The sequence below is a fragment of the Polyodon spathula genome, chromosome 1 (genome assembly GCF_017654505.1).
Source record: "Polyodon spathula isolate WHYD16114869_AA chromosome 1, ASM1765450v1, whole genome shotgun sequence".
NCBI lineage: Eukaryota > Metazoa > Chordata > Actinopteri > Acipenseriformes > Polyodontidae > Polyodon > Polyodon spathula.
In genome coordinates, this window is record NC_054534.1 from 26,494,517 (window position 1) to 26,515,860 (window position 21,344).

The 21,344-nt window shown below is 38.4% G+C and overlaps 1 protein-coding gene across 6 annotated transcripts in view; it reads left to right on the forward strand.

The window, feature by feature from the left end:
* The window catches only part of LOC121316288 (protein Shroom3-like), a 118,790-nt gene continuing 97,446 nt past the window's right edge, over positions 1-21,344 (forward strand). For 4 of the 6 annotated variants that reach the window (XM_041251273.1, XM_041251301.1, XM_041251291.1 and 1 more), the window contains exon 1: positions 2-335. In XM_041251273.1, coding sequence (XP_041107207.1) covers positions 192-335 — 144 coding nt within the window. In that variant the 5' untranslated portion in view covers positions 2-191. Of the gene's footprint in view, positions 336-21,344 lie in introns of all 6 variants that reach the window. The other 2 variants (XM_041251282.1, XM_041251347.1) reach the window with 1 other exon arrangement.

Consider the following 21,344-nt stretch of genomic DNA (forward strand, 5'->3'; position numbering starts at 1 on the left):
CAACGAAGAAAACATGGAAGTGTTTTGTAACAAAATCACGGACTGTCCTATCTACGCTTGAAAATGGATTTGACCATGATTTGTAAAATCTGTCATGAAGCTTTCGTTGGAAAAGTTATACCTTTTGACAGTATAGTTTTCCTTTAACTTTGCATCGTTTTGCCAGAATACAAGTACGACCAGTAAAAAGGATGGAAAACAGTTTGTGCAGCTCAAGCTCGCAGGCACAGAAAGGGGCATTCATCTACGTGGAGGCATTTCTACAAGGGGGAGCGCCTTGGGGATTCACCTTGAAAGGTGGCGTTGAACAGGGCGAACCATTAATCATCTCCAAGGTAAGTATGTTTGTAAAGTGCCAGTATGTATAAGCATGTGCATTCTCTACCTTTCATTGAAGTGCAGGCAGACTCCGCCGCTTGAGTGTGCACTGCTTCATCATTCAAGGATGGGAGTAGCTTATTATCAGGGTTTCATCTCAGCCTTTAAGTTTTGGGAATCACACTTCAGTGATCTCCACTGCAGATAATGTGGGATAAGCGCTCGAATGTCTGTGCTAAAACCAACAGCACCAACTTTGAAACAGAGTTAAGTTACGACAAAAGATACAAATAAACTTTTTTTATTTATTCAGTTTGCTCACACGGTTGATTTTGAAGCTCGTTCTACAGTATTTCACTCTTATTTATTAAACTGTATTACTGTATTTTTGTGAAGTTTGCCTGCTCGTAATGTGTTCTGTTTCTTTGGTCATGAAAGTCGAGTGCATTGTGATCTTTGTTTTAAGACTGGTACCCCACACGATGCATTGAAGGGCGGTTTACCAAGTCACTGGAAGGGCTAGAATATGATGCAGTTTTATGGTGGGCTACTTGTTTATTGTCCGGCCTTTAATTAAAGAATTTGATGCAAAGTAAACGCGAGCGAACAGAGCGCGCCCATGCAACAAGTGTTTTGTCTTCAAAGCGCCGTTTTCAATGGAGTGCCTCGTTTGGGAACATTGAGTTTTCGGTTGGTGCCGTTTCGCTCACTACTTGGCAACTATATTCTGTTAAAACAGTGCGTGGGGGAGAAGGACTACCCACTTTCAATTAACTTAAACTTAAGGGTCCTATGGCCACTGTTCTTCTTCGTTAGAAATTCCATAAATACTGTTGGCAACTTAAGATACCGTGACGGCTTTGACAGAGTTTCAGTGTAACATAACAGTGTATTACAAACTAAGATCACCTTGCACTGTACCTAGAGTTACAATATGGGGAACTGATTAATACGTCACTGGTAAAGGTCTTCATCTGAGAGTTGACAACCACGTGAGTCGTTTGTCAGGTCATCAGTATGTGGATTGTCTGCTGCACAAAGGTCACCAAGACAAAATAATTATGGTTCTTTAAAACCAAAACAACAACAAAAAAAACATTATTCCTTAAAAAAGCAGTGATATAGTTCTACATTCTAAATATGCATGTCAGATATTACAATATATTTGTAATGTTTACATGATGGAAGCAGGATTTACTGTCATATACTTACAATAACATGTAAAATGTCTGTGTAATATTTCCAGCAGGAAACTAAAATAATATTGTACATTTCTACAGGGTAGGTTTGTCCAGTCCCAATGAAACAAACCTCAAATAAACCATAGGCAACAATGGCATGTCAAAATAAAAGACTTGAGGAAAATTATAGCAAGTCTGTGATGCTAGTCTTGGAATGCAGTTCCACTGCAGGCTTAATAGGTAGGCCTAAAGCTAAACTATTAAATGTTTTAAGACATGGTCATGGTTTCATTGGTTCAATTCAATAATTATGGGATTCGTGGAATAAAGACATTGCCGAGTTTGCCTATGGCAACAATATATTGACCTGCACAAGCTTTTGGTGGGGAATTGGCTATTAATATTAAATAAATCCAGGAATCTCATCTTTGTGAGATTTTTCTGGTGAATAAAAGATTTATATTGTTGTTAAAAAGCAATTAAACACATTGTAAAACTACCTACAAAATACCATCAGAAAATCACATATTTTGTGGGGTTCAGTTAGCAAACAAACAAATCAATGCTCTTCTGTTCTTTTGGCGGAATGTAACAACCACTTTCAGATCATTGTCATTGCAGCGTTATCATCAACTGGGAATGAACGGGTTAATAAAACTGTTTACTCAGGGGTGATGAAATCCGCTTGTCCGTCACCTAGTCCTGGTTTTATAACTATCTGCTTTTAGCACTGCTTTTATATGTAACTGCGCTATTGAAACAAGCCAGTGCTTAATCGCCTCACAACTGGTTACAGTGAACCTTTTTCGCTGCAGAGATGCTTGTATAGCAGGCACTGGAAATCAATTACAAACCAACAGACTCATCTGAGAGCTGTTTGTGACTGATTAGCTCCCAGTGGTATATCTGTTTAGTGCAATGAAGATTCAGCAGGAACCTCATTGTTTAGAATGTTGGCTCCTGATCATTTTGGTGACACATTTCAACAAAGTAGTTACAAAAAGCAGAACTGTGTGTAGGAAAAGTGGATTTCCATATGCACTGATATCAATGGATACAACCATCTGAATATTCATATTATAAATCACATATCAGAAATTAACCAATCACAGTGAAGTATTGGCTAAAATCCCAGTACATTTTATCCTGCATATAGACATATATGTATATATATGCATATATGTAGTACATCTATATATGTTTTCATAAATCTCGTGTCAAATAACATCAACATTTTAAGAAATAGTGAAGTTAATAGAAGATTAAGGTACAAAAGCTACTCTTCGCGGTCCTCTCACCTAAACTGCACGAGATGACAGCTGTTATACAATAAGAGACACCCTACACACGCCTTATTAACTTATAGTATCAGTATATGGCATCAGGGGCGGTGCCACGCTTGGGCCTGAGGGGGCTGGGCCCACCCAGTTATGGAGCGATTGACAATTAAAAACATTTCTGCCAAACCGTATCAGACTGTTATCGGCTGGGGCGAGTCTAGCTCATCCTCGTGGTTCAAAAAATATATCCGTCCCACCCACCTCAGTACCGTTGTCATGGTTATGATATGAGATCTTGCGTCTTCGATGCTATTAGTATCAAACTTAAGCGCGTCTGCAACAAACATACAGTAACTTTTCTTTCATTGCAAGGCACTCAAGCAACTAGCTTGTGCAGCTGCTGTTTAGTTATTTATACTGTATAAATGGGTAATTGTATGTACAAAATAGTGTGATATCTTGTAACAATTGTAAGTTACCCTGGGTAAGGGTGTCCGCTAAGTAATATAATAATACAGAACGTTTGGCCAACTTTGCAGTAAACCGGAGCTATATTTGTGTCTTACGCATTAGCTATGTCCCGAAAAATTTCGTAAAAAGAAAACGAACCGACAATCAACAAATGCGCCAGTAATGTAAGTACCTACATTTAATTGTATTAATTTTGAATTCAGTTGACTGATGCAGCTGAGATGTGTGTTATGCTCAACTCATGCCTTTATCCCTGTTTTGTTTTTGTTCCTATATAGCTGACACTTTTCTAAAGCTCAAAGGGAAGTATTGATATTCACTTTTAGTCACTGTATGAGAGCTTTTTAAATTTAAGCTCACTTTGGGCAGTCGAATACACGTTTGAGAGCTTTTGTCAGAAACTATCCTTTTCATGTGTGGTAGTGACTTGTAGCTCGCTAACGTTACGGAATCTGTGCTGCTATGCCCGTTGGTGGTAAGCCGCATGTCCGACTGTCAAAATGTTTTGTGCAGAGTGATATATATATATATATATATATATATATATATATATATATATATATATATATATATATATCGAAAAAATTATAATTAATATATATATATATATATATATATATATATATATATATATATATATATATATATATATATATATATATATATATATATATATATATTTATTTATTTATTTCTGAAGGGCTTCTGTGATACGATCAACCAATTGAATATCTGCATTGTCTCTGCGGTTGCCCAATCATAAGTTAGCTGGGTGGGATATAAACTGTATGTTTCCGTTAGAGGTACTGACATTAACTTTAATCAATAGGAGAGTCAAATATATGCCAAGTTTTACGCAGCTGTCCAATCATAAACAAGCAAAGGCCGTTCATGGTATTCTGCATGAAAATTGAAGGCGAGTGAGTAGCCAATAGGAAAGTGAAAGATCTGACAGCTGTCCAATCATTCGTGAGCAAAGGCGGGGTGTTAATATGCCGGGTAAGCACTGAATTACGCCGACTGTTATTGAGAAAAATAATACATTTCAGTATGTAGAATTTAATTTTCTATCTCTATATTTTCCCAGACAAAGGAAACACTGTAGTATATTTAGTTACGAATCCACTTTCTCTGAATAATTGTACTGGAGATGAGCTATCTTTAAAACACAATAGTGTTGACAAATTTGTCAAATTGAAACAAAGCGAGACGCTATCAGGAGGAATAAAACAAATAAGTACCAAATGGACACAATTGCGTATTAAATTTTAAATTATTCAACGCTAATTTCAACACCCACAATTACTGATTATATATACTATATATATATATATATATATATATATATATATATATATATATATATATATATATATATATATATATATATACATACATACACACACACACACACACACACACACACACACACACACACACACACACACACACACACTGTATGTCTCGAGAAAGCAGTGCAGTAGTCAGCCTGCCCGCAAACAGCCAAATAAGATCAATTTATGCCCCTGACAAAATTACTTTGAGGACCACTGATATAGAGTGTCCTCAATCCGCATATTGGTAATTACGTCATTACTTTTACGTTATTAAGTTATAAACGGCCCCTCCCTGAAAGTTTGGGGCCCAGCTAGGAATTAAATCCTGCCTCCACCACTGTATTGCATGGCTTTTATTACATAGCGTGTATCTCATGGAGTTGACATCACAGTATTTATTCAGATGGTAGTTTCTACCATATCTGCAATAGGTAGTTGCTGAATACATGCTGGCCAGCGTACAGTACTGGAGAAGAGAACAACCACAAGAAAGCCCAAGCCATTCTGCCCTCTGGTGGTGCTACACCAGCTTCTATTGTACCCCCCCCCCTGCCCCATCTGTATTCTATGTGTAAAACACAGTGTAATTTTGAAGCTTGTTGTCTGCTCTGCTGTACTATGGGTTTGTTTAGGCTGTAGGCATCCAGTGTTGTTAGTGATGTTGCCAGCTGCATTTTCAATAGGGTGTGCATTTTGTGGTTAATTTTAGAAAAAGTTTACATCTGTATAAGCTACGGAAGTTTTCATTTACCACTGTGGCACGACCCCTTTAAGTTAATAACACTGCACAAGGCACATGTAGGTAATAAACACAGATGTCTTAACCATCAGCTGTGCAAATCAACTGGCAGAATCAACAGATCAAAATCGTGTCCTTAATTCATTTTTTTTTTGTATATGAAGAGGAAGAAAAAATGTATTCGAAGTCGCAATATGTTGCAACAATGAAATTAACTTAGAGGAGAAACTACAGAAATTCATCAAGTCATTTGCATCTAATTAACATGCACCCGACTGACTGTACATTAAAAGGCGGTAATTTCATCTCAGTTTTTTTTTTTTTTACTGTATGTCATCAAACAAACTTGTCAGAATTACAGCCTTATTATGTCAGTTGGATGCATTCTTGTATCATATCTGAAATATGGGTGATTGGACATTAGAACTGAAGCCATCAGTGCAAGTCCCACTTTTTAAAACCAAAATCAATGTGAAACTGGAGATTTTTCCCAAGACAGCTGGAGTGTAATTAAATTACACCAGGGGCAACCCCCCAGTCAATAGATAACTTGACAAAATATCCAATGATTTGCCGCTATAACAAAGGAAGAATCGTATATACTGTACATAGTACTTAGTAAACAGGAAACAACAGCAGTTATAAAAGTCACAGGGTGTTCGTCAATGCTTTAATTAGAGCTAATCATGGTAAAACACAAGTATTAGTTTCTCAGTAGCAACTTGCTCCATGTAAACTGTAAAAGGTTGAAAACAAAAGTCCATAGTTTTTGGTTTCTACAGCAACAGGTCCCCTTAATTACAGCCCTGCTGTAACTGTGTGATGCCACAGTTGTAGGACTGTATTTCACACTAAAGAATCGTTACACTTGAAAAGCTGACAATGTATACTGTAGTTATTAGGAAGTTTTAGTAGAATATTTTAGAAATACTGCAGAAAAAATATTCATGTTTGCTAATATTTAATTATATTTTCAACATTTCCCTAGGGTAATTTATAAAACCACTTAAAAGATAATAAATATATAGTATATACTGTAGTGGAAATAGTAAATGGATAATATTTGGGCACCACCAGCACTGCGTTTGATGGCCTGTTCATTAAAAGCTTTTGATAATTTCCAAAGAGGTAATCTATGCAGGGGTAACAAGATAGTATGCAAGGTATAATATTGTTAGGAGTGGGGTAAAAAGGGAAATGAGTCCCCCTCATCCAGTGCTCTTGTATGTACTTGTTGAGTTTTACAAACTGATAGAAAGTGCAATCCCTGAATTCTCTGAACCAATTACAATACCAATACAAAAGCTCCTGCGGATATCACAGATATTAACTAAGTAACATCGACATGACTGTTTATTTGCAAAGTTTAAATTGCCCTTTTAGCAACCTACAGTTTAGTAACTTAATAAAACGCTTTTGTGTTATCATTAGTAAAGGCCTATTTTACCACACAGTATACTGGCAGGGAACCAGTGATGAGACTGCTGTACTGCAATGGTTTGCTGTCATGGTTGGCTAAAATGATGTTTGGGACTGCTGTTACTGTAAATCTTTTAATAAAAAGAAATAAATTGTTACATTTTTTGGTTAAAATAAAATAAAATGGTACAAAACTAGTAATAAATGACATAGATTAATTTTAAGCCCTTAAATGTGAAAGCATTGCTGAAACAGTGAAAACAGACTCCTGTTTAGTCATTTTATAAACTAGAAGGCTGTTTGCCTAACATGGCACATCACACCATTGTGCGCAAATGATTACACTCATAGATCTATTAATAGAATAGAAGGTGGGTTTTGGAGAAATAGTTTGTTATAAAAATCTGTAACTTTGCCTGTTTCGTTCATTATGAAGCAGTATACAAACTTTTAGATCATCCAACAAGATGTTCAGAAGTTATAACCCTCACAAGTTTTCATAGAAACAAACATCCAGACAAGACAATGTATAAAAACCAGATTGTGCGCTGCATAGAGTGAATCAGTCAATGAACAAAATGTTGTCATTCGGTTTGTGGGGTCCAGACAAATACCTTGAATCAACTCATTCCAACTGCTGGACTGAACTCTGTGCTCAGGTCCAGAGATCACACATTGGTCATTAAGATCAGTACACTGATCCTCAGAGTTAGATCGGGCCTGTACCACAAAACCAACCACACCAAAGCAGGCTGCGTAGAGAGAATTTAGGAGTTCTTCATTCTTCATGCCTCCCTCTCTGAATCTGTTTGAAGGTAATAATACAAAGAGATCATTAGCTCATCCTTGGTCAATTATGGTGTGAATGTCATGCTCATAAAAGCTGGTTGAGTAACACCACTGGCTGTAGCTGGCTACTGTCTTGCCAGATACAGTTTAAAGGAAACAAGATTCAGTATTTGTTATATATTTTATTTCAAGTTCATAGTACTTATTGAATTGTATAGCACGCAACTGTTTTTTATACGGTAATGTGTTGTATTGCATTAGCGTTAACAAATACAAAGAGAAACTAAAATGCAGTGACTAATGTTTTGAATAAGTTTTTCAGACATAGACATTTCATTTGAGTTTCTTTCGGTATTTCTTAATTCAGCACTGTTGAGTGTTTAGCAGGTATGGATAACAATGGGTTAAACAAGTAGGGGAAACTTTACATAAAAATATTGATAATTGTAACAGACTTTAAAAACAACATTATTTTTGCTTTGTAAATTAAATTAATAAATGCCGTGTCTTTCCTTAGGAGAGAGCAGTAGTATTAGGTGGTCAGTCATGAGCTTGTATTGTGAATGTCAGTCATTGTATGCACAACCTGTTGACATTTGCAATCCGAGTAAAGTATCCATTACGAATACGAATAAATATGTATACCTGTGAACACTAGCAAGTTGCTGTTTCCGGAATTCGAAATACCTCTGTGTTCTTGAGAGAATAATGTGATTGTGGGTGGGGTTAAGTGCGGACCGTCACCCCGTTTCACACCATAGCATAGCAAGTCAAAATAGTCCATTATATATATATATATATAGTCACGAGCAAAGACGCCTTAAACAGCAAATGCAAATGTGTGCGGCGGCCCTGAGGCGGCCCTGGGCTTAATCTCCTCTGTAGTGTATTATCATGCGATTGCACTAGACTTTATTGTCTGAAAGTCCTGGTCATATTTCAAAGTTGAAAAACTTTTTGAATTGTTTACAGTGCTGCCTCTTTATATGCACAGCATAGTGTAGAACTTGTTAGAAGGTGCACTAGCATTTTCCCCATAACATCATTTGGTCTATATAAAGTTCCAGTATGTGGTAACAATACCAGGAATCTGTTCCATTCTCTAACCTAACTGCGGCACTTGGAAATTTGTGATAAGGGATACATTGTGTTTAAACTCTATCGTTGACTTTGCGGTAGGGAAGGGGGGGGGGGGGGCAGTTGTGAGACACTCAAGTGGATCTTGACATTCAACACATTCTTATCAGAAGGCACTAGTACTGAGTGAGCACTGCAACGTTCCCCTGTGGGACAGATACTTGTCAGGGGTTGCTTGTGTGGTGAGACAGCATCGTTGAGGGGACTTTGGATCTGGGTGCAGCCTCAGTTGTGTGCGGATGCCAAAAGGTTACATTTTTCATGTGGTCAGCGCTAAAGAGCCTAACAAGATACAGCAACAGGCAGATTTCCAAGCCGGGTGCAAGGCCCACGTTTATTTTTTTTTGGTATCAGTCCCATAGAAGCTGGGAAGTGAAACCCCGGAATGCAGCCCACAGGCTTGGCAGCGGTCCAAGGGACAAGGAATGCCAGAAACAGCGTTTACAAAGCCTGGTCAGCCTGTAGTATGAAAAAGAAAAAAAAAGAAAAACCTTAGATGCGCTGACCACATACAGCATTTACAAGCTGTTTTCTGGAGGTTCTTTCAGGTTTTTTTTTTTAGTTAGTTTTTTTTTTTTTTTTTTTTAAATGTAGTTAATTTGTTGATAGAGTATTAGATGTTTGAACGGATGTGGCCGCTGACCAACAGCAGCAGCGAAGGTTAAGAGAATTAGTCTTGTAGTTCTGTTCTGCATTAATAGCTGCATTGTCAACGTCCTGGCACCGTGTCTACAATTAAATACGCTGTTGGCTTTCTTTGGGCACTTAGTTAAATAAACCACTGTGCTGGTGTCAAGCGGTTTTCAGGAAAGAATCTTGACTATGATCTACTATAGTTTGTTGTGCTTTTCTTATCGTATATACAGCTATTGCCAAAAGCTATACATAGGCTTATAGAGTTAACCAATTTTGCTTCATAAAGTCGAATGAAACCTAACATGAAATGCTTTACTACTATTATGGCTTCTGGTAGATTTTTGCAATACTATTTTGTAGTTTCTTTGTTTGCATGAGTGTTAAATAAAAGATCTAAGTTATGTTTATATAGTTTTTTTTTTTTTTTTTACAATCCTAAGATACTAGGTGGTGCAAACATTTTGCCATAGTTGTAGTACAACAGTAACTTTTAAAATGTGAATGACCATCTAAATCACACCATCCATTGCTGAAAATAGAAGATCTGTTCAGATTTATTTATTCTGTATACAACAACAACACTGAATTGAAAGACCCTTCTTGTGCGTCTTGGGGTGGTACATTTGTTAATTTTTTTACCCCAAAGCAGACCTAGTCCTCCAAATATCTTGGTATCCATAAACATATGGTTTTAACGAGCCAGCCATTCTACTATTGAAGCACAACCCCAAAATAATTTAACACTGAATTTTGTTCCAGTCTTGGTGGTCACCATTGCAGAAACTCATTTCAGTGGGTAAAACGATAAACAGATATCCCATGCAGTCATCGTGCATTGATAGCATATGAACGGCATTTGGGGAGACACTGCACTTGTTGGACATCTTGCATATTGAAATCCTGTTCATCTTTTTGAAGAGGGGATGGTTATCTATTCAGGGATGATATTTAGTAAACAAGGGGTCTGAGTACTTTGCTCCAGTAATGGGTCTGGTTAATTAAAAGCAGTTCATTAAAAGGGGCATTTTATCCCACTGAAACCTCTTCCTCACCAAATATCTTGTCATCACTGAAAATATCTCCTATTCAAATATATACAAAAGATTTGAATGGGCAATCAGTCCCACAGGCGCCCTGATACACCAAATGGTGTGTTCCACAAAGCAGAGTACCAAGACGAATGTTTCGCTGGGTAAAATGAGAAACAGATGCCCTGTTTTGCATTTCTTCATCTGGCCCAACAGTTGTTGGAAGGTAGTGTATCAAGCTGAGATAAATGATTTAAACCAAACAAAATGTGTGCATAAAAGATCCGCTATTATCACAAACATGCAATATTTGAAAACAAAGTCAAATTGATAAATTGATAAAGAATTCAAAAGGCAAGCAAGGTACAAGTATTTTCTAAGTGGTAATGCATTGTGAAAGCTTGATGCTAGTGTGATAAAAGAATAACCAAAGAATGATAGTGTGTATAGAGAATAGAGAAGCACAGGAAAGCATTGTCAAGATGTGGGAAATGTGCAATATCTCATTTAATTTAATAAGCTGAAATATGCTAATGTGTTCCATCCCCAGGATTGGGTGAATCACCACATAGCAACACAACAGTTACACTGTGCCAAAAAAAGATTTGCTTGCCTTTATAAAAATAATTACATTTTTTGTGTTCTTGTTGTTTCTTAACAAGCAATACCATGTTTTTCTCTATTAATTTTCACAAGAGTTCAGCTTTAAATAACAATGTTTTAAAAAACACCATTAGGGTACCACAATGATACCGATGTATAACCCTAAGAAAGCCCCATCAAAACCATTTAGCAGACCACGGCTGATCTAGCAATGGCAAAACCAATACAGTGGTTCAGATTAGGGAGCACACAGCTCATTACATTGGTATACCCAGCACATCAGATAAGGGTTTGGCTCACTGATTAATGTGCTCTGCAATTTAGACACTGTGCGAGTAAATTGTATTTTAGGTGGGTATAATGTAAGATTACCTTAAAGTCATGGGTACTTTTAATAAATACTGTACATACTGTAATGGTAACTTATGGGATATGCGTTAACTACAACCTTACATTTTAATTTGATTTATTATATAGATTTACCTTCCAAAAATTCAGTTGACAGTAGGTAGATTAGGCTGAGGGGGACTAAGGTGGCACTGAAGAATCCAGTCGCATTATTCACCAGTCACAAACATGTATTGCAAGTGAGTTTCAACCACACGTTTTTCAATGCCTAAAACACCCTGTATGCAACTTATCTGGTAGGTTAGTATACCAGTATGAAATTGTTACCACTCGTCACTTAATCAATTGCTTGTCAGTGTAGCCACCCTTGTGCTACTGTTGCCAATGTAATGACACTGCATTGACTTTAAAGATAATTTGATTAGGGCAATATCTATATATGTTTGAAAAGCAATATGACATTCTACAATGGATTTGGTGCAGCAAAGTGTTAAGAGAACACTTTGCAATGCTATCGTGAGTAATGAGATTGGGCCTTTTTGGTTTGCCAAGCTTAACGGATTATCTGTTTAGTGACACAAAATCTTGTTTTTGCTCAGTCATTAGCTTGCATTTGCAGAAGCGTGACAAGAATTTTTGGCCTGGTGGTCAAAACTTCATGTGACTGCCAATACATCTGCAGGATTCCCGGTGGAAAGGAATGCTCTGCTTGTGCTGTGAGATGCAGCCCACGATATGGAAGAGTAACCCTGCCTCTCCAAACCTACTCCTGATATGATTTATAACAGGTCCCCTATATACACAGGCATAAGGCATTGTAATTTAGAGAGAGCAGCTTTTTTTCAGCCTTTGTAGCTTTATGTGCTATAATTCAGTGTACAAATCACTCAAAAGTGTCCTGATTTAAACCTGACATCACATTTTGAAGTAACCAGCATAGAGCATACACAATGTGGACTAAAAGGAATACAGTGGCATTGATACTGTGAGGGTTGTTTGTAGGGCCACCAAAAAACATCCCTCTTGCGAGCTTTGATTTACTCCCCAGGTTATGCACTCTGCAACACCTTGTTAGTGCATTGCTCTTGTACACATAGAAAAAAAGAGAAGGACTGAGCCATTCTACACATAACTCTGCTGCTTTGTTCCAGGGTCAAGGCATACATGTAGAACCACCTTTACTTCTATTGACAAAGTAATACAGCTGTGTGCCCTGTGACTGCATCTGAACACCAGCATCCTACAATGCATTAGAGGTCTGAAACTGTGCTTCCACTTTATGGCAATGTATTCAAAGATGCTGATAGACGTGAAGTGTCACATCATCAGATACGCAGTATTAACAGAGTAATGTATTGGTCAGAATATGTGATTACACAGTAATATGTATTCACTGATCTATTGTATACAGCAGGAACCTAGATTGTTTTTAAGGGTTAAGGGTCTTTGAGAATGATAATACTAACTTATAAGTAAACTGCCTTAGTAAGCAATTCAGGTTCCTTGATGCTCAGTCAGCGCCATTGTCTGTAAACATTTCTGCTACCACTCTGAATGACTGTGCGATGTAGCACGATGACATGTGGTTATGGAAGTAAGCATTTTAACTGGTTCATTTTTGTGCCTTTTTCAGAGGGGGGTATAACATTATGTCATTCTCGTAAGACCAGACAATAGGTGGATGTGAATACATGCTGGAAGCATATTAAGGGGACAATATAATTAGGCTTTTAATACAGTTATGCAAATTTGTGTATGAATACCTGCACTGTCTAAATGAGGGGCTGGAGAGAATATCCAAGATAGTTTGTAAGGTCTTTGAGGATCGATGTTAGTTTTCCATATAAGGGTACTCTACAGGGAGAGCGACAGGTCTGCAGTATTCATTTCCTGAAGAATTTACCGCCTGTAAGTTGAAGTGCTTCAATTGCTCTCATGTTTAAGCTCCTAACAGCTCACTGTTCTTTTCTTGTCATTTCTTAGTTTTTGGATTAGTTTTCTTAAAGGACAAACTACTGTGGAGTAAGAGCCCCCCCAGCTGAGACACGCTTCCATTTTGCTGCCTGTTAAGGATATGTTAATATGCTGGTGGTCTTTGGGTAGATGTATGAGACCTTCATTTAGTTTACTCACTTTCTATCAATTGCGTCAAATTTCATTAATCACACTGATTTTTTGTGCAGATATTATTGAAATAAATATTCTACAGATTGGCTTTTTTTTGTTTTCAGAGCCTTATTGATGGAGATGTACTCAAAATAAGTTTTTTGCTTTGAAAATCATGCCCGAATGTTGTTTAACACATTCTGCTGTAGATTTCTACTTCGGACTGGGCCAATCTCTTGCTCCAGCTGCTCATTTGAAATGTTTGTGGCAGTTATTGCTCTGTTGAGGTCTTTAGTTCGCTGTTAGTTGGCAACAGTTCAACAGACACTCAAAGCATATCTCCTTATATAGTTACATAGTCAGCATTCTCTTAAGGAAATGTTATATTGTGTGTGTGTGTGGTTGAGGCAGAGGCTACATTTGGGGTAGACCATATTGGAAACTGTTTTATATTATATTGTTTCTAAATGCATGTAAGGACTGTTGTACAATTTTCAGTGTTTACATTAAGCTGTCCGAGAAGGAAACATAATTTGAACAAAATAAATTGTTGCTTTTCTATATTGCTCAGGCTAAATTATTTTGTGTTCACCACTGTATACAACACACAAAAAAAAGACCAAATACTTTTTATTTATCTATTAGTTTGTAACAAACTGACTAAACTAAACTATTACTGTTCAGTTATTTAAAGATAAAACAATATGAAGTCAACAAGATAAATGTTTTAGGAATAGAAAGGAATTCAGTGCTTTTTAGACAACCAGACTGCACATAAAGTCAGAATACATAACAAGTCAACCTTATATTCTGTGGAGCAACTAACAAAATATGTCAGAACCAGTGCAGTCACATCTGCTGTCTTGATCATTGTGAAGCTGCTTGAGACAGGGAGATGCAGCTCCTAATACAGTATGTCACAGAATAGAAATGCTATTTCCGTAATATTTTAGCCAGAGTTTCATACATGTACCATTAACATATGGCATGCATTTCTAATTCATTTTGTCTAACCCTAAATCCATCTGAGGAATTTACCATTGTTTTTTTTTTTTTTTTTTTTTTTTTTTTACCTGTAAAAAATACATCTAACACAGTACATGGGTACATCAGTCTTTAGCACTGTATTTGCAATGATCCTGGAAGATACATTCAAAATGTATCATCCACACAATATTTAATTAAAAAGCGAACCTATCTTATCTTGTGAGTTGTGAATGTGTCCCCGCAGCAGGTAAAGATGAATGTTGTCTGGATTGTGGAGTGTCCAGACAGTAGTATATTGCCAGAGCTTCCTTCAGATTTATTGCATTTAATGACGTTTATGGAAAATGAAATGCTTTTACTTTAAGTCCATGATTCTTGCAGATTTAATGGCACATCATTAAATTAGAATCCATGAACCAGAACATACCACAGGCCTCAAGATTACCATTGGATTAGTCCTGGGAAACAGTGCTGGGCAGGAATAGCCCGCATTCCAAAAAGATGTCGTGTCCTATAATTAAAATCTTCAACATTTAGTTTGTCATGCCTTTCAAGTGAAATCTGATTGATTTAGCCTTTTGTACAGAAACCTGAGATATTAACAGTGGGGGGTCGTTTTCCAAGCTTTTTTTGTTGGATTAAAAATCCCTTTTTTCAGTTGAAATTAGTCCATGCAGCGGTGGGTTTTTCTGTTAATTTGTCTCTGTAGATAAGAGCCCAGGTGTAATGTAATGCTTCATTAAGTGCATTTTTAAATGTATGGTTTGATCCCAATTCGAGACACGACCCCATCATGGTCAGATTAATGTGTCTGAAGATTTATGCCTAGTTTGTCTTTCTAAAATATGAATTCAGTTATGTTTTTAGCATGTTCATATGTGCATAAGCATGACCCACTTCCATTATTACAGGTAATAATAATAATAATAATAATAGATGTATAGTAGATCATAGTGATCTACTTTTTCATGTTAATGAAAGCTCTGATTTTGTAGTAGGGAACGTGTGTTTATTAAACACTGATGCACATATATAATGTAAGGATTCAGAAACTAATACAATTGCTGCCCTACTTGTTGAATATATGGAAATAGAATCAGACTCTGTAAAACTGCTGAAAACAAAAACAACCTTGATAAATACCCCTGAGAAATATCTCATCTAGATGTTGGCTTTGTAAGGGCAGTGAGAGAGCATATAACAAGAGAATAAAGTAAGATTTGATGACACTTAAATGGTTGTTTAACTTACTATTTGTTATGAACAGTTTGACATCCAAGACCCCTATTTATTTGCCATTCTATTTCTCTTTACCACTCAGCCAGAATACCAAAGGGGCTTAAGGCCAATACTGAGAGTTTCGGATTGCTTGCAATGTATGCTCTTGAATGTACAGATAATGCATTGGAGTGAACGTTTAAAACCTGAGAGCTTCAGGAGCATTGTTATGATACTCATAGCTGGGGGACGAGCTCTGATCAATACACCAAACTGAAGGGTGAGGTGGCAAGATCAGGACCAGATCTTGGGAGTAGCATTACAGAGATACTGGGAACATCAATGTTGTGTGTGAATGGGTGCAAGTGATATGTGAACTGTTCTGAGTAACCCAGTCAAAGTAGGGGGAAAGGATTATATATCCTGCACCTAGTCCTGGTTTTAGGAACTATCTTGTTGAAATTTGTTGTTAAAATGATTAGAACTGTGTCAGCCATAAGGAAATCAATGAAGTTAGCAATTGAAGACCTACAGGCTCAAACCCCGTCCACACTACCTAAACAATGCATGATCAGAAAGCGTTGAAACTCATTGCCGTTCACTTGAGAGCCCTATTGTTCAGATTGCTGGCACCTGATCATTTTAGCAACACTTCTCAGCAGGGTCCCCTGCTTTGGATGGGTTTTCCCAGTGAAGGTCACATACAAGTTGTCGGGTTTAACATTATGGGAATCTGGGCTTTCATAGTTGGCAGTACCCATTTCCTTTCCAGTTGGGAGTTTGGTATTAAAGTGAGATAAGCGTGAGAGAAGATCATTGTCTTACAATAAACAAAAAACTGCTACAGGCTATAAAGGAACGATTTTACTATGTTTAGAGTGTATTTGGAAGTTTATATGCCAGTTTGAGATTTTGAGGTTAATGGTCTAATATTTGCTTTGAATGTCAGTCTGAGTTTCCTACTGCAGACTGACGACTCAAAACCTACAGCACAGTCTCAATGAGCTGAGTTCTTTACAAGTTGTGTTTTATCAGATCCAAGGAAGATAATCCTTTTAACTATCAAGAGGAAATACTAATGTCCAGACCATCTCTAACCACCAGTGCTCCCCGGCTTACGAATTCTGTGATGTGGTTGAAGGCGGGGGTAGGGATTTAAGTTGGTGTATTCGTTTTCATGGGGATTCAGAGATGGTATGTCTTGATAAGAAGAAATGAAACCTACTCCAAGACACAATACTATAGCCCTTCTGGAACTGAGCTCTTAGGAAAAAAAGCCTAAAAAGCATTGTGAGGCAGGAATGATGGAGAAACAAAGGGTCGTATAGATAAAGCTCCTGTAAATGCAGTGGGCTGCAGAACAGTGCTTTATATGGATAGCTGCACCTTTTGTAGAAGTCATTGGAGTTTATATTTGCATAGTTATATAGTATAAATAGCTCTGGTGATATTAGCTGGTGATATTGGTGACAAAACAAAAAAAATCCAAAAAAAGCAAAAAACGAAATAAATAAATAAATAAATGGAAGGCTGGAGAGACGGCTGCACCGAGCTGGAGGAGCTCCTCAGTGGTCTGGAGGACCAAGGCTGGTGCCTTGCCTGCGGGGTGTACAGACACGTGGTGGCTGTCTGCCCCTTCCAAGAGGAGGAGGAGGAACCGGCCCAGGGGAGGAAGGTGAGGAGAAGGAGTGGGAGAAGAAAGCTGCAGCAGCAACAGCAGCAGAGCAAAGGGGGAAAGGAGCAAGCAGGTCTGTGGTTACACCACCATGCACTGCTCCATCCAGGTAGAGCTGCTGAACGTCCTATGCCTGAGTGGGAGGAGCCCGAATGTCCTATATCTGAATGGGAGGAGCCCGAACGTCCTACGTCTGAGTGGGAGGAGCCCGAACGTCCTATGTCTGAGTGGGAGGAGCCTGAACGTCCTATGCCCAAGAGGGAGGAGTCGATGCGTCCACAGCCCAAGAGGGAGGAGTCGATGCGTCCACAGCCCAAGAGGGAGGAGTCGGTGCATCCACAGCCCAAGAGGGAGGAGTCGGTTCATCCACAGCCCAAGAGGGAGGAGTCAGTGCTTCCACAGCCCAAAAGGGTGGGTCGGTGCATCCACAGCCTGAGAAGAGGAATCCCATGGCCCTAGGACCCAAGCCACCAGCAGAGGAAGAATGCCTGCTGTTTCCACCATCACCATCAGGGGAGAGGAGCATGAGCTGCCTCTTCCTTCACCAGAAGGACTAGGACTGGATGCTGGCAGTCCTCAGCAGCCCTTGCATAGGCTGCTGAGGGAAGCATGGGAAAGAACCGCTCGGCCGCAGTGGCTGAGAAGAGGGCCAAAACCTGCAACCCAGCTTGATCTGACTCCCCGCACATCATCGCTCATGGATGCCTGCCTCGCTTTGCCCAAGGATGCCTGCCTCGCTTCGCCCAAGGATGCCTGTCTCGCTTTGCCCAAGGATGCCTGTCTCTCTTCGCCCAATGATGTCTACCTTGCATCGCCTGGGGTTGCCTGCTGCTCCGCATTGCCTGTGGAGCCACCAGTTGCAGGGTACTAATTTATATTTGAATTTTCTGGTTTCCAAATTCCCATTCCATTCTTATGCAAGCCATCAGGTCATTAGAGCTGAGCATTCCTTGGACTTGTGACACCCAGTGATTTCAAGAAATGATTACTTCAATACTCCAGTAGTGGTATGCAGCTGCATTGATATTTGTGTTTTATTTTCCATTTGGGTAAACGGAGTGGATACACTCTGACTGTGTAATGCTGTTATAAAAACAATAATAAAAATGCTATTGTAGCTGATGCCTGAGCTCAGCGAGGTTCATAGCACTATGTTCTCTATAGAAGAACATATCAAGATACTTCCCCCCTGCCCAAGGGCATCATCATCAATTTTAGGTTAACAGAAAGAGAGTGAGACTGATTTGATTATTAGTCTCACCTTCTACACCTGTGTGAGCTTCCCTGCTGTCAATTGTGTTGAGAAAAGACTGCTATGAACCAAACTGAGTTCAAACTTCAAAAATAAGTTTCGAGGATGCGATGAAAAAGGAAACAAAAAAGAATTGGCAACCATTCTTGTTGTTACTGCATCTTGGAAAACCGTTTGTGATGGTGGTCCACTATGAAAGGTGCTATATAATGTAAAGATTGATTGATTGATTGATTGATAAATGATACAGTAGGCTACGTAAGTGAGACAATTATTTCATTTTGTATTCTACCTATAAGGGGCAACTTACAGCTAGTCTTAAGAAACAACATTCTGCAGTGAGGAGAGATAAGGTGGTGCATCTCCGATCAATTTAACTTGCTTTTAAAATATTAAACAACTGTGAAACTTTAACCAGTGAACATGAGACATCATTTATTTTTGCTTGATCGATGCTTTGAGACTCAGAATTACTGTGACACTATTGTCTCTGTACCCGCTGAAAATGATAAGCTAAAAAGTCAGACTCTCAATAGACTCCCCTAGCAGAGTAGGACTTACCCTCACAGGGAACATGAACATTTGAAACCCCTTGCAAAGGTCACAGTTAGATAGTTGGTTCAATGTCACTTGGTAGTATGGGGTCACGATGGTGTCATCATGAATAAACCATTAGAGCTCATGTTGGTGTGAAAGCCTTTTAGTTTGCATGCAAGCGTAACGGAATCCTATGATGTGGCTAATGACAACCCAGGTCCAGCTTGCTGGTGTTTTGAAGTTTCTTGGGTTGAAGTGCATTTTTTAGAGTTTACAAATCAAGGATGCTTATTTTTGTGTTGTACTTTACAGATTACGGAATCAATGTTTTGTGCAAGGTATGAAATCCTTCATTGTCCTCGTATCATAATTGTATAGTAAGTGCTTTAAATTTTAAGATCTTAAACGTCTTGCTTGATCCTAACAGACATTCTTAAATTATGATACCCTTGTACATCATTGCTGATATTTTCAAAATGTTTGTGAGGTAACAGCTTTCTTAAATACGATAAATGTAAACAAAAAAAAATTCTGTCTGGGGCTTTTATAACGTGTTGGTGTGACTTGTTTAACTGATCTCTAACCTCTGTTTCTTTTTTAATTGTTCTGCCATTCCAGGCTATCTGACAGCAGCCTCGACATTTCATTAAGACAGGCGCAAACAAACTAGTGAAGCTGTGGTTTTAGAAGGCAGCACTCTGCAGGTGTGTGTAATGGGGTTCCATGGAGAAGCTGTGCAAACGAGCAGTGATTGTGGTGCACATGACTATTCAAAGAAAGGGTGCAGGAATGCTCTGGCTGCTTTACAGCAAGATGTTTTAAATCAACACACTACTAATTAGAGAATGTCAGGAGGTTTAGTCATTTGACTGTGAATTTGGACATGTATCATGTGGTGCTGCATTGCACATTTTTTTCAAAGACGAAGCACAATAGGTTACCTTCGCATTGGCACGAAAACGTCACAATACTATAAGCACAAGAAGACGCTAATTCTAACTGAGGAGCCTGCAAGTGTTTAACATATTCTGGAGGGATTCATAAACGTTCCTCATGATTACTATAGAATCATATCAGGGATTGGAAAACTGCATCAAAGTCTGTGATCCATATAGCCCTTTTTCACTGTCACATCCAAGCCATGAGGGCCCACTGGCTATTTGTCGAGCCGAGCGTGAACCAAACCATGAAACTCTGCCTCACAACACATCTGAATCTGACTCGGAGCCGAAGAATGAAATCAAAGACAAACACAACCATAACTTCTGGATTTGCCATTTCCAACTCAAATACAGTACCTGATGATACTGCATCGTCTACATGTGACTTGATGCATTCATTGTGTGTGACGTGAGTTACACGGCTTGGGCTCTGCAGTGGAAAAACAACCAGGCTCCTCCGAAGTGGCTCAGCACAGCCCCGGTGTGACTCAGTTGTACTGTGGAAAAGAGGTAATAGAGTCATCACTTTGGAGAGGGTGCCCTGTAAAACAAATGTGTGCCATTTGTAAACGTAAGGTCCTGCCAAACCCTCCGTCAATGCCTGTAAAAATGCTGCCTAGACGTTGCTGCAGAGAGATCTTTTTATAAATCACACAATACATATCCAGGATGTTTTAGCAGTTCTTACGGTTCAGTGAATGCTGACCTTTAGTGCCCAGTTTGTTGCCCTTGACATAGCATAGATTATCTCCCCACTCTGGTGCACTTACTTTGCCAAAGCACCCAGGGCTATCAGCTTTACCAGGTGATAACAGGACCTTGCTTGTCAAAATGAAAAGATCTTTGAAGTTCTGCCAGTTCAGTATTGTTGATAATGTCAACTACTCTACTGAAGTCTACAGAAAGGGGTCAAGATTTGCTCATTCACCAAAAATGTCCCAATAAACCAAAGTGACTATTAGTCACTTTTGTTGAACAAAAGAGCATTATTTCTAACTAAATCTGAATGCTTCCGACACTAAATCCTAAATTATGTTAAATATATCAGAAACTAAAGAAAGCTAACATAGTTTTACCTTATAATATGATATTAACAATCCAAGTAACAAATGTCGAAGTTTTTTCATTAAATGTCCCTAGGCTCTGCCATTATTTGAATGCTTCCGACACTAAATCCTAAATTATGTTAAATATATCAGAAACTAAAGAAAGCTAACATAGTTTTACCTTATAATATGATATTAACAATCCAAGTAACAAATGTATTCTAAACCTAGGCTCTGCCAGTCAGGATTACCTCAGCAGTTTTCTGGTGGTCTGAATGGTGCCATGCTTGATTACT